This window comes from Dendroctonus ponderosae, unplaced genomic scaffold (genome assembly GCF_020466585.1).
Source record: "Dendroctonus ponderosae isolate FM_Combo_2020 unplaced genomic scaffold, Dpon_F_20191213v2 Dpon_F_20191213_152, whole genome shotgun sequence".
NCBI classification, from domain to species: domain Eukaryota; kingdom Metazoa; phylum Arthropoda; class Insecta; order Coleoptera; family Curculionidae; genus Dendroctonus; species Dendroctonus ponderosae.
Window position 1 is genome coordinate 27,348 of NW_026017660.1, and position 11,147 is coordinate 38,494.

Below are 11,147 nucleotides of genomic sequence, written 5' to 3' on the forward strand. Positions count from 1 at the left end.
CTGAAAGTATCAAGCTAAAGAATGCAAATACGATCTTAAACGGTCGGTTAGAACACGAAATGGCATATTAAAATATTACACTAGAAGGAATTATTTAATAAAACCGGATGTTTATGTCTAAACTTAACATCGCCAATTATATTCAAACTTCTCACTTATATTTACTGAATAAAATTGCTATACTAATTTATAAGCTCTCAATTTTCTATGGAAGAACTTAAATAAAAAAGCAATTATCAGTAAAATCTAAAGATTATTTAGAAAATAACAGCAAATACTGCATAGAAAAAGCACTAAAGAAGGCAAAAGCGAATAGAAATCGTATTTCTATTTAATAACACAATTAGGTACTTCTAATGTGTATTTACGGCTGACATTGTAACAATTTTTCAAAATTTTACAAGAAAAAGTTTTTTTCGAAAAAGAAAACTAGTTTTCGAAATTTACAATTTCCCACTTGATAACAATTTAAAACAGCCAGTGGCGATGCCTTGAAGATATTGGCCAAACATAGGCATATTAACTGATGTAGGTCGACAGTTGAACAAAATAATTTTTGCAAAAGGAAAATTATTGAATAAATCACGTTTCGCTCCTTTTAGGTCAGATCGACACGATTTATGCGCTCAGCTGCCATGAAATCGAGTCTGACTATGCATTATGCTAAATTTTTACAACACTCAAATGCCTGGATCGAAAGGAACCCAAGAAATTTGTTAATATATTTTACTTGATTGGATTCTTTGTGGCTGTTTAATAATTCTTAGTAAAACTATCTCAACCGTTTGGATTACCGATATCTATTAAAGCAGGTATTGTGTTAGTTGGGCCCATTTTCATAAATGCTGCACATTCTAGTTGGTATATTTTAAGAAGCTGATCAGATTATTTTGCAAAGCAATTGATTAAAAATGAATTCCATATAAGTAGCATACAAGGTGAAGTGGCGTTCATGCTGAATAATGCATTTTCTATGTTCGAGAAATATATTAGAACATTTTCAGCCATTTAATTGCTGCGATTGAGTAACATTTCATTATTACACCTTAGTTTTTTACTTCAACTTGATTAGATCACCTTCTAGGCTTGGCAATTTTGCATATTACAAACTTACTCATACAATTAATGTGCAATGCTAATTTCCTAGTCTTATTGCGTTATTTTGGTCGTGAGTGAAAAGCGAAAAGCGTCTTCTGGATTTCTAAAGATGTTGGCTTTTGGTCTTGCTAGTAAAATAGTTTCTACGTGGTCTACAGCCAAATCTAGATAATGTGTTATCAGCTGTTGGGTGCATCTTATACCCACTCTTCTTATCTTTTACAAATGTCTTATATTTGCTGCCGTTTTAGCCGATAGTCCTCTTCATACATGTTTCTGTTTTATTTTGAAATAATTTCTTGTCTTTTCAGTATAAAAGGAGATCGATTTTTTCTCATTGTTTAAAGCATTTCAGAAGAACTCTCAACAGTTTCAGTGAGAAGCTTTTCTCTCTATTATTGACCGCTCTAAAAAGCTTTCACGAGCGAGAGTGACTTGCATTTGCATCATTTATTAGCTTCACTTCAAGATTCAAAGGAATCAAATTTGAATATGCAGCATTTCATCAAATGCACCAAACTCGTTTTCCAAGAAATTCCACACTCGTCGTTAATTGGCAATAATGAAGCCACTGCAGTTCGCACGATAAACAGCGGTGGTTGCATGCGACTAAATATAAAATAAACTGATTTGGTAGTATAATTAGGCCGAAGAAACATAAAAATAATTTCGGAATGGTTTGTTTTTAAGTCGGACCTGCCATAACTTATGGAAGACGCCGCCGCAAAAAAATGCCGTTCTTGAGAAATATCAGACAACCTGGAAAATATTTTGATGAGACTGAAGCACGCGACCTTTTCTGCGAAAACGTTTGGTTCTTCAACTAATTAATTTAACTTAATTACTTCATTTTAATTCAACGATATTAAGTTACCCCAAATAGAAAAGGTTTTGATCATTTCCACCTTATACTCGCGTAACTTTTGATTTGCGTGGAAAAAAAAGTTGAAACATCTTACAACTTATAGCAAAATATTGACTAATACTCAAATAAATATTTGGTGGTAATCCTGAATTTTGTAATCCTAGCATGATTAAATTGAATTCTGTCTTGTACAATATTATATGAATATTTGCTGAAGAGAGAGAAACCGACTCTCACATTTGAACCAAACAAGTCGAGAGTAATGGATTTTGGTTTTGAAGGCAATAAATCAAGCGGGCTTATCTTTAAAATATCTTTTCTGGGCTGGAGATACGACTGCATATAATTAGTTCAGGGATGGGAGTGTAAAGGTAAGAGATATTCTTATCTAGCAGACTATTGTCTGGTTATTATTTGATCTATTTATATTATTTCAATAGCGATAAGATCCGAAGTTGTGGAGAATAGCTCCGATGTTAATATGACACCAAATAGATATTCACCTATATGGTGGCTGTGCAACTTCAAGTGCAGTAAAGGAACATGATATGTTTATATATCAAGCAATCGCTTATTTCAGTCTGGTGAAGAATTTGAAAATAATGAACTGAAACTTTACTGCTGAACATCGCTTTTTGGAACAAAAGATTTGCTGGATTCCAATGCTACAAAAATAGAGCAATCAGCTTAATGAATTACCTATTTATTAAACAAAACGAATTCCAGTGCCTTCAGAACGAACTATTAATTTTCTCATTATAACAACCGTGACAATTAGATTTCGCTCGGACTTGATGGTTTTTCCTATTACGTTTTCACTTACATACTGCGGAGTATTTGTTAAATTACATGGTCATTGTGTTCCGAGAATATCAATCTTAAGTTATTTTCTATATTTTATCGGTTAGCTTAATAACAATTAATAACGATCAAATTTAGTTTAATAATTGATTTAGTTTAATTTAGTACCAGTTTCTTAGTTAGTCGGTTAGAAGTTAGAAGGCATTAATTACAAGACTCTTAGAGTCCATAATGTATATTTATATAAACGATATTTGCATACTTGAAACGAACAAAAACACGAGATCGAGTGTTAATCACAGCATTTATTGTATATGCCTAGATATGAACTGAACTAGCTCCTAAGCTAGTTGCATTGTTTTCGCTTAATGAGCTGTAAGTAAAATAACTGGAAATGAAGTGTTAATAATTGGTTATCCTCAGCTCACGAATACTCTTGCATTGGGCTGAATATTTCATGCATGAACTTGCACCTTTGCGACTCGTTATGCAAAAATCTAAAGACTTTTAAGTATTTAACTTGGGGAAGGTCTTGGATATGGATAACAGCTATGTATGGGTGTAATTATAAAGCTAAATTGTCGGCTGTTTAAAAATTTTTGCAGATTAAAATGTATTTTGTAAAAGTAGCAGGGGTTTGGATAAAATTATTTTTGTTACTACTTTGATCAAATGGCATTTCCAGCAAAAAATTACAAAAATCTAAGAACCTGTCCAAACTTTCTAAGTACACATCGATGAAAGTTTGTCATACTCGCAAATATCATCAAAAAGTAACGCATTTGTCCAAATCTGATCTTAAACTAATCTCGTGATTAATAAACAGTTTGTGTAAATTGTTCGTTCATTAAAAATAATGAGAACTTTTAAGAACAGCTTTCTATTTAACCTAAATGTTTCCAATTTTTGATTCAAAGATTGATCATATTTTTCAAAGATCAAACCTTTCATACAGTCTTATAGTAATTTAGGAATTGCAATGTAGTCGTCATTTTGGATGATTTTTATTTAGTGTTTACTAAAAAATTTATTTGATGATCATACATCTGTGAAATTCTTCTAGTATCCTAAGCTAAATCAATGCTCACAAGTCTTACAACCATAAAGCACTTAACATCTCCAATATACCAACCATTAACTACGCAACTTTTTACAGCCCRGTTCACAAAAAGCCAATAAAAAAAGTCTAAAAGCATTTTTGACGGTTTATAGAGGTGTTGGAACTAATGCACGTCATTAAAGCCATTAATTTGACCTGAAATTCGAATCTGATAATGCCATAGTGGAATTATTCTTCGAAATATATGAAGCGAAACTGGTTCGGGTAAAGGAATTCTCGGCTTGAAGCAGGATACATTTTGCTTGGTCCATTTCATTAAACTCTGCTAAATTAAATTATACTGCTTATTTTCACCGAAAGTCGTTTTTTAATTTACGTTTAATGTTTCAATAAAATTTAACGGATTAGATTAGCTAGTAAAACAATTTTGGGAAAGTCATCACTCATTTTTCTACATATATTTTTTATATCAGATACTTTCCAGAAAAATTTGCAAGATACTTTTCAAAATTAGAGATTGACAACAATGTTTATTTATTGCGAAAACGGATATCGACCCGATCGGTCTTTCGGCCCTTTAAAGCATGCTTAGTTCGACTTCGACTGTTTTCTGTTCTTTTGGTGATTGCTGTTCTGATACTTGGTTACGTGTTAAAGACTTTTTGAGTTTTTTTGCCCACGGCAGTTCATCGGTTTTTTACGGTTAATTATCTTCTTTTTGTTCAGATACTTATTAACCCTTAGCTGTTATTGTTAGGGAATCTGCTTCAATGTGGAGCCTTGAGAAAATAGATGCAATTTTTCATATATCTGGAATGGTGTTCGTTGTAATATAGTTGTTCAATTGCTTTCGGATAAGTTATGCGTTTCTGTAATTAGGCATTTTACCATTTTAATTGCTATTTAGTGTTTTCCAGGATCTGTGTTTTTGCAGTGATTTTATTACTTATTCTAGTGCTTGTTTGTTGGCTTATGGTGTTGGGGTTGTAGGTGTAGAAGAACCAGAATTTGATTTCCTGCGTCTATCGAGTTTTGAATGTTGGACGGCTAAATGCTCGGTTCCACTCCGATTCTGCAAACTTCCTGAGCTCATTTGAGCTTTATTACTCAGTATCATGTCTTTGCATAACTTGCATTCATTAATAATTTTTGCAGTTCTGTCGAAATGGAGATTGGAAGGGGTCTCTTAAAATTCTTATCCATTTCGTTATATTCATTTATATGCCACTCCTCATACTCTTATATACCTGAGCAAGTGTAAATTTTACATCACTTATACAATAACTTTTGGCTGATTCCCTAACCTTCACCTATTATTACTATTGGATTTTTCAGACATGCATTATCTAATATTTATAATGTTTTGTTTCAGATACATTCACTCAAAGGAGAAACCATTCAAATGCAACGAATGTGGAAAAGGATTCTGCCAATCCAGGACGCTGGCAGTGCACAAAGTCCTCCACATGGATCAATCTCCTCACAAATGCCAAGTGTGTTCCAGATCATTCAATCAAAGATCAAACCTAAAAACACATCTATTGACGCATACCGATCACAAACCATACGAATGTAACAGTTGTGGAAAAGTCTTTCGACGGAACTGCGATCTGAGACGTCATGCTTTAACACATGCCGTAGGAGATGTTATTCCTGAGGAACTAGAAGGTCCTTTGGATGGGGAACGAGAGAAAATGTCACCCAGACCTAGGTGMGAGATTCCCTTGTAATTATGTCTAGATCTAGAGCTTAWGTACAGAGAGTAAATAAAAAGTTAAATTATTTGCAAGAGTTACACACATTTTTACTGAAAAGTGGTTAATGCCACATGCAAATATTTTCCAATATTTTGTTCACATTATAACACATATTTCATGTGCAAAGTCAACACTATTAATCAAATCTATTTGTTCAGATAGTTCTTCTACACATATTCAAAGTCTTCAAGCACTTGTTATTCTTCAATAGTCTGGATGTTTTGCCTTTTTTTTGCCTATTAAACCGTTAACATTTTGGTTGTTTCTTGCATAGGCATTGTCTTCCTTTTAATCGCCCGATTCTTTATCACTTTTTTTTTCTTTGGAATACTTTCCTTGACAACTCCTGTTTCTTCGATTTGCTTTTCAACGACATTTTCTGGTTCTTCGAGAATTTTTTACATCACAGATAATGTGGCTTCGGGTCTCCTGCCTTCTTGATTGACACAGCGATCTCCTTCTGAAGAATGAAGAATACCTTGTTCCACAACTTGTATCTTTGTCTTGTTCATATAATTTCTTAACTACTTCTTATATTGTGGTGTCCAGTTTCTTACCTTCTTTCTCAGGGTAATTATTTTGGTTGATTAAGGTTTGTCAACTTTCCGCTTTTAAGTCGCGCGTTTGCCACTTTCTTTTTAAGAATACGTTGTTCTAATACAGCTGGTTTTTTTATTTGCTCTGGTAATTCTTCTACAACATATTCTGGTTGATCACTCTCTTGTTCTTTAATGATTATTGTGGTTTCTGGCCATTTGCCTTCTTCTTGAACCGTTACAATAATTTTTCCGACTACTGTAGCTTTTTCGATATTCACCTTAATATTCAGACTTTTCATCAATTTTCGTTTCTTCATTGATATTGACGCCTCCGGTTCCTTACCTTCTTGCTCTATAGTGACTAACTGACGGGTGAATCGATGTCTGGTTGAGCGCAATTTTCCCTTAATCCAAAATGCACAAATTCTCGAATACTCATTAGATTAGAGAATTTATTTATCTACAAAACGCTGTTGAAAGTTCCCAAATCGCAGCCAAATTCAATGAGTTAGAATGAAAACACGGAGTCGATGAATGTACGGTGCAGTTGAAACTTTAAGTTTCCCGGAAAAGCGGCAAAAAATACGGCAGAGAATTACGAAAAATTGGTTTTCTTAGAGGATTGCTTTGTCCACAAAATAGTTTTCAAATTTTTGAAATCGCAAGCAAAGTCAGTGACTTACAAAAAAAGAGTGAGTCGACGTATGGTTGGGCACAGCCTAAACTTCAACCATAGATTTTCTCGAATAATTTTCCAGAACACAAAATGTACAAATGTACAGCTTTAATTAAGGAATGTAATTGTCTTGAGTCGATGAATGTTCGGTGCAGTTGAAACTTTAAGTTTTCCAGACAAGTGAGAAAAAATACGGCAGAGAATTACGAAAAACTGGTTTCCTTAGGGCATTGATTTGTCTATAAAATAGTTTTCAAATTTTTAAAATCGCAGCCAAAGTTAGTGAGTTACGAAAGAAAGAGTGAGTCGATGTATGGTTCGGCGCAGTCTAAACTTCAACCGCAGATTTTCTCGAATTATTTCCCTGAACACAAAATGTACAAAGAACAGTTTTAATTAGGGAATTGAATTGTCTTCAAAACGCTTTTGGAAGTTCCAAAACCGCAGCAAAATTCAATGAGTTCAAATGAAAACACGGAGTCGATGAATGTTCGGTGCAGTTGAAACTTTAAGTTTTCCAGACAAGCGGGAAAAAATAAGGCAGAGAACTACGAAAAACTGGTTTCCTTAGGGGATTGATTTGTCCACAAAATAGTTTTCAAATCGCTCATTTCTGTTGTTTCTTGTTTGTCACGTTCCTTCTTTTTTATCGCTCGTTTCTTGATTATTTTTTGACACTATATCTCGGAATGTATTAACTTTCAGATAAGACAAATTTGCCTGAAACGCAATATTTTGGCCTAAACAATATGTCAGTGAATTTTTCTACATTAGTTGAGGAGCATCCTGTATATCTCACATTTAAAATCATTAAACTTTCCAATACCATTAATGTAGATCACGAATAATCAATCGTAACTTTTTCATCATCAAACTTATGTTTAAGTCTATCATGATTTTTCAGGTCGCCTTCACAAGAATCCAGGGATGGTTCTATAAGAGTGTGTTCGCCAACACCAGAACGAACCCATTGCCATGAGCCCAGATCCAGTGACTCACCGTACACGATGAGGCCTTCAATGGACAAAATGGATTATTCACATGATATGGACGATGAAGATGATGATGATGATGACGATCCCGAAATAGATCCAGGACAAGAGGACTGCCCGGAAATTAGCCACGAGTTGGAGCAGAATGTACGTAGCAAATCATGTTGATATTGTTTTATGGAAAAGAAGATGCTTCCTTTTTTATATTATAAATCGATAAGAACTAATTCATACATAACTTATGTAGATTTTTTAAAATGGCTGGGAATAAATGTAAATCAGAAAACGTCCCCAAGTACACAACTCTTTTAAAACGCATCAAGTTATTACTGAATTGTTATTAATTTCACTTAAAACTAAAAAATTAAAATGTAATAACATTATTTTTTTATTGCAGATGTCAATTAGATCTCCTCCTCCACCAATGCCACAGCTTCAAATTCGCAGAGATCTTCTAGCCAAACCTAGTACTATAACAAGTAAAGCCATTGAATCAGCTTCAATTCAATCGCCTTTTTCTGGTATAAGAAAGCGGGCTTACGACCAAGATAGGCCAAGTTGCTCTTCAAGTTTTATGGGTTCACCCAGACCTCCAGTGGGCTCTCCAAGGCCTCCAATGAGCTCACCGAGACCCAGAACGCCCGCAAGCTATAGCCATTCTAGACCTCTGAGTCCTCCAATGAAACTGCGCATGGGAGTCGTTGGTATGGGTGGTATGAATCATCCTGCCTACCCTCAGAATCTGAGCATGCCCCATATCATAAACATGCAGGTTTCATCTTCTAGTGGGATTTTGAAACCTCCTGATGGAGTTTCAAGTTACACGAATATATCGCCTGCTATGCCAATTATGTGTATGCCAGGTCTGTCAAAAGCTACTCATTCTGCAGGGCAAGTTTCTCCTAATAGCACACCGAGTGATTTGAGTATGAAGAAAGTTGAAAGTGAGAATAATGCTGTAGCTCCTCCGGTTGTTGCCCCCGCTGTTCAAAGGCCACCACCTCCAAAGAAAACTGGATTTACAATAGCAGATATTATGAGTAGATAGAGGTTGAGAAAACCGTTTGAAGTTTTTTGCATATTGATGCACTTATTTAAGTGAAAATAACAATAAAGTTCTCGTAGTAAGTCTTCTTTTTTGGCAATATTCATTATTTTGTACCAGAATAGAATACATTTACGTTCCTTTTTAATCACGATTTAAACAATTAGTTCAATTATCATAGATTGTAGATTTTTTTATACAAAGGGACCATTAGGTACTCGCAATGTTATTGTACATATTTTTTGCTCATAGGTTGAACATATGTAAATTACATGTTTTCAGAGCCGATGTCTGATTTCAGGCAGTGCTTTTGTGTTGTGTTATTGCTCGCTTTAATTTATGAATAAACTGCTATAATCACCTGTACGTTTAGTTATATTGGATATTTGATTAGAAGTTTGTATAAGGTCAGATCTGTAAATTTATGTTATGTGGAATAAGATTTTGTATAGAGAATTTGTATGTAGTATTTTTTAAGATTAGGTATAATATTATGTTCGACACTTAAATAGATTATTGTAACCTAAGTTAGAGTAATGAAATAAACGCAATATAATTTTAAAAGATCTCTTTGCATTGTTGACAAGAAATTATATTCAGATTTTCGGTTCAATATTACTATAGCTCCGTCGTTTCGGTAAAATAAGAGTAAAGAAACTACTTGGAACATGTAATACACAGTGGTGAAATAAAAGAATTAATTAGATTCTTGTAGTTTGACTTTTTCGTTATCAATTAGCGCTAATATCAATAGCTTACAGTTCTACATGTGTAAACGTGAACATTTTGAAGAAAATATTAAATTAATTTATAATAATATTTTTTGATAACACCGTACAATTTAAATTGAATGTTTCAGGAAAAGTTTAACGGCTCTATTTCTATTAAAGACCAAAGCTTAGATTAATACGAATATTAATTAAAATGTGAAGGTAATTTGCAATTATGATGCAGCAATTACTAGACCTTATTAACCTGTTTGCGGAATATCGAACTCAAGTGATTGCATGAAATATACCAATTCGGATGATTTCTGCATTAAATGGCATTTAATAAGTTAAGTGGATGAATAGGTAATCTGGTACAATGGAGAATATACGCATTAGCTTTAGAACGATTTAAATGCAATAATAATGATTTGTTGAACTGTTACAGTCCTGAAAACTTTTGGACCGTTCGTTTTTTCCTGAATTTCGATTGAATTCACAATTTTTTGGTATATTGAATACCAGATTGTGATTCATAAACTTTCCAGAAAATTGGTGTGGTTTGTTCTGTTTCGCTTTTTAAAAATTAAATTATTTTCACTCCGAATTCAGTTTTATGCAGTTGCCGCAACACTATACCTTTACAACTGATATAGATTCCGCTCTTCCGGAAGTAATTGCATTAAAAACAGACCATAAAAGTTTTTTTTTTTTCTATTTGCCGTCCCGACTGAACGGGAAATATTTAAGAGGCACGAAAAAATTTTGAAAGTATTTAAGTTTATCCAATTAAATTAATTTTCTAACGACCAACCGATTTTTGGAGTGTTAAAGATTAATTGAAATTTTGCGGCTTTGAAAGAACTATGCATCCCATTCCATTTGTAATTCGTAAGTATCTGAAGGAAATCTACTGCTTAAAGGGATAAATTCCGTGATTTTATATAGTAAACTGTTAAAAATGGCCGGATATTCTGGTCATAAAATTGAAATGGCAAACCACCACATTTGAAGCTCAAATACTTAGCAAGTCTCGTACAATAAATAATATACTGGCAAAAACTTAAACCAAAAAAATTGTGAGATATAAACAAAAATATAATTGTTTCAAACAACTTTTCAGTTTCAGCGACTGTTACTTCCCAAGGAAACGAGCAAGTGCATAAAATAAACAGTACCATTGCGTGTTTTCAAAAAAGCTGTTACAACATTCTCTAGAAATAATTTGCAAATACTCCATACATAATATTTTGGACAGTGAAAAATTATCCATTCGATATGTTGTATAACTTCGAGCGACTGAAGCGGATGGCGAATCCTCATAAATAACCTGTACTACCTAATTAACATTTATCGCAAACCATTCCTTAGTCATCGGGCAATGTAAAGAGGTCAACCACAAAGAAACCGACTATGGAGCTTCTCGTCTAGGCCATTCTCTTCGAGATAGGTGTAGACTGCATTGTTCAGCAATTACTTCTTTATAAATGTGCAAATTGGTCGATTTCCATTCAGGTGTTGCCTAGACACGCCCGGTCTGCGGTAGCAGTTTTACCACATGCTTTTCTGGGTATTGTTTAAATTAATGCATGAGCATGATGTGCGGT

General features: G+C 33.8%; 1 protein-coding gene across 1 annotated transcript in view; it reads left to right on the top strand.

Moving 5' to 3' along the window:
• The window catches only part of LOC125503258 (protein bowel-like), a 35,472-nt gene extending 25,933 nt beyond the window's left edge, over nt 1–9,539 (top strand). The window contains exons 5-7 of the mRNA XM_048663310.1: nt 5,197–5,535; nt 7,701–7,935; nt 8,186–9,539. Coding sequence (XP_048519267.1) covers nt 5,197–5,535; nt 7,701–7,935; nt 8,186–8,836 — 1,225 coding nt within the window. The 3' untranslated portion in view covers nt 8,837–9,539. The remainder of the gene's footprint in view (nt 1–5,196; nt 5,536–7,700; nt 7,936–8,185) is intronic.
• Nucleotides 9,540–11,147: the final 1,608 nt, after the last annotated feature.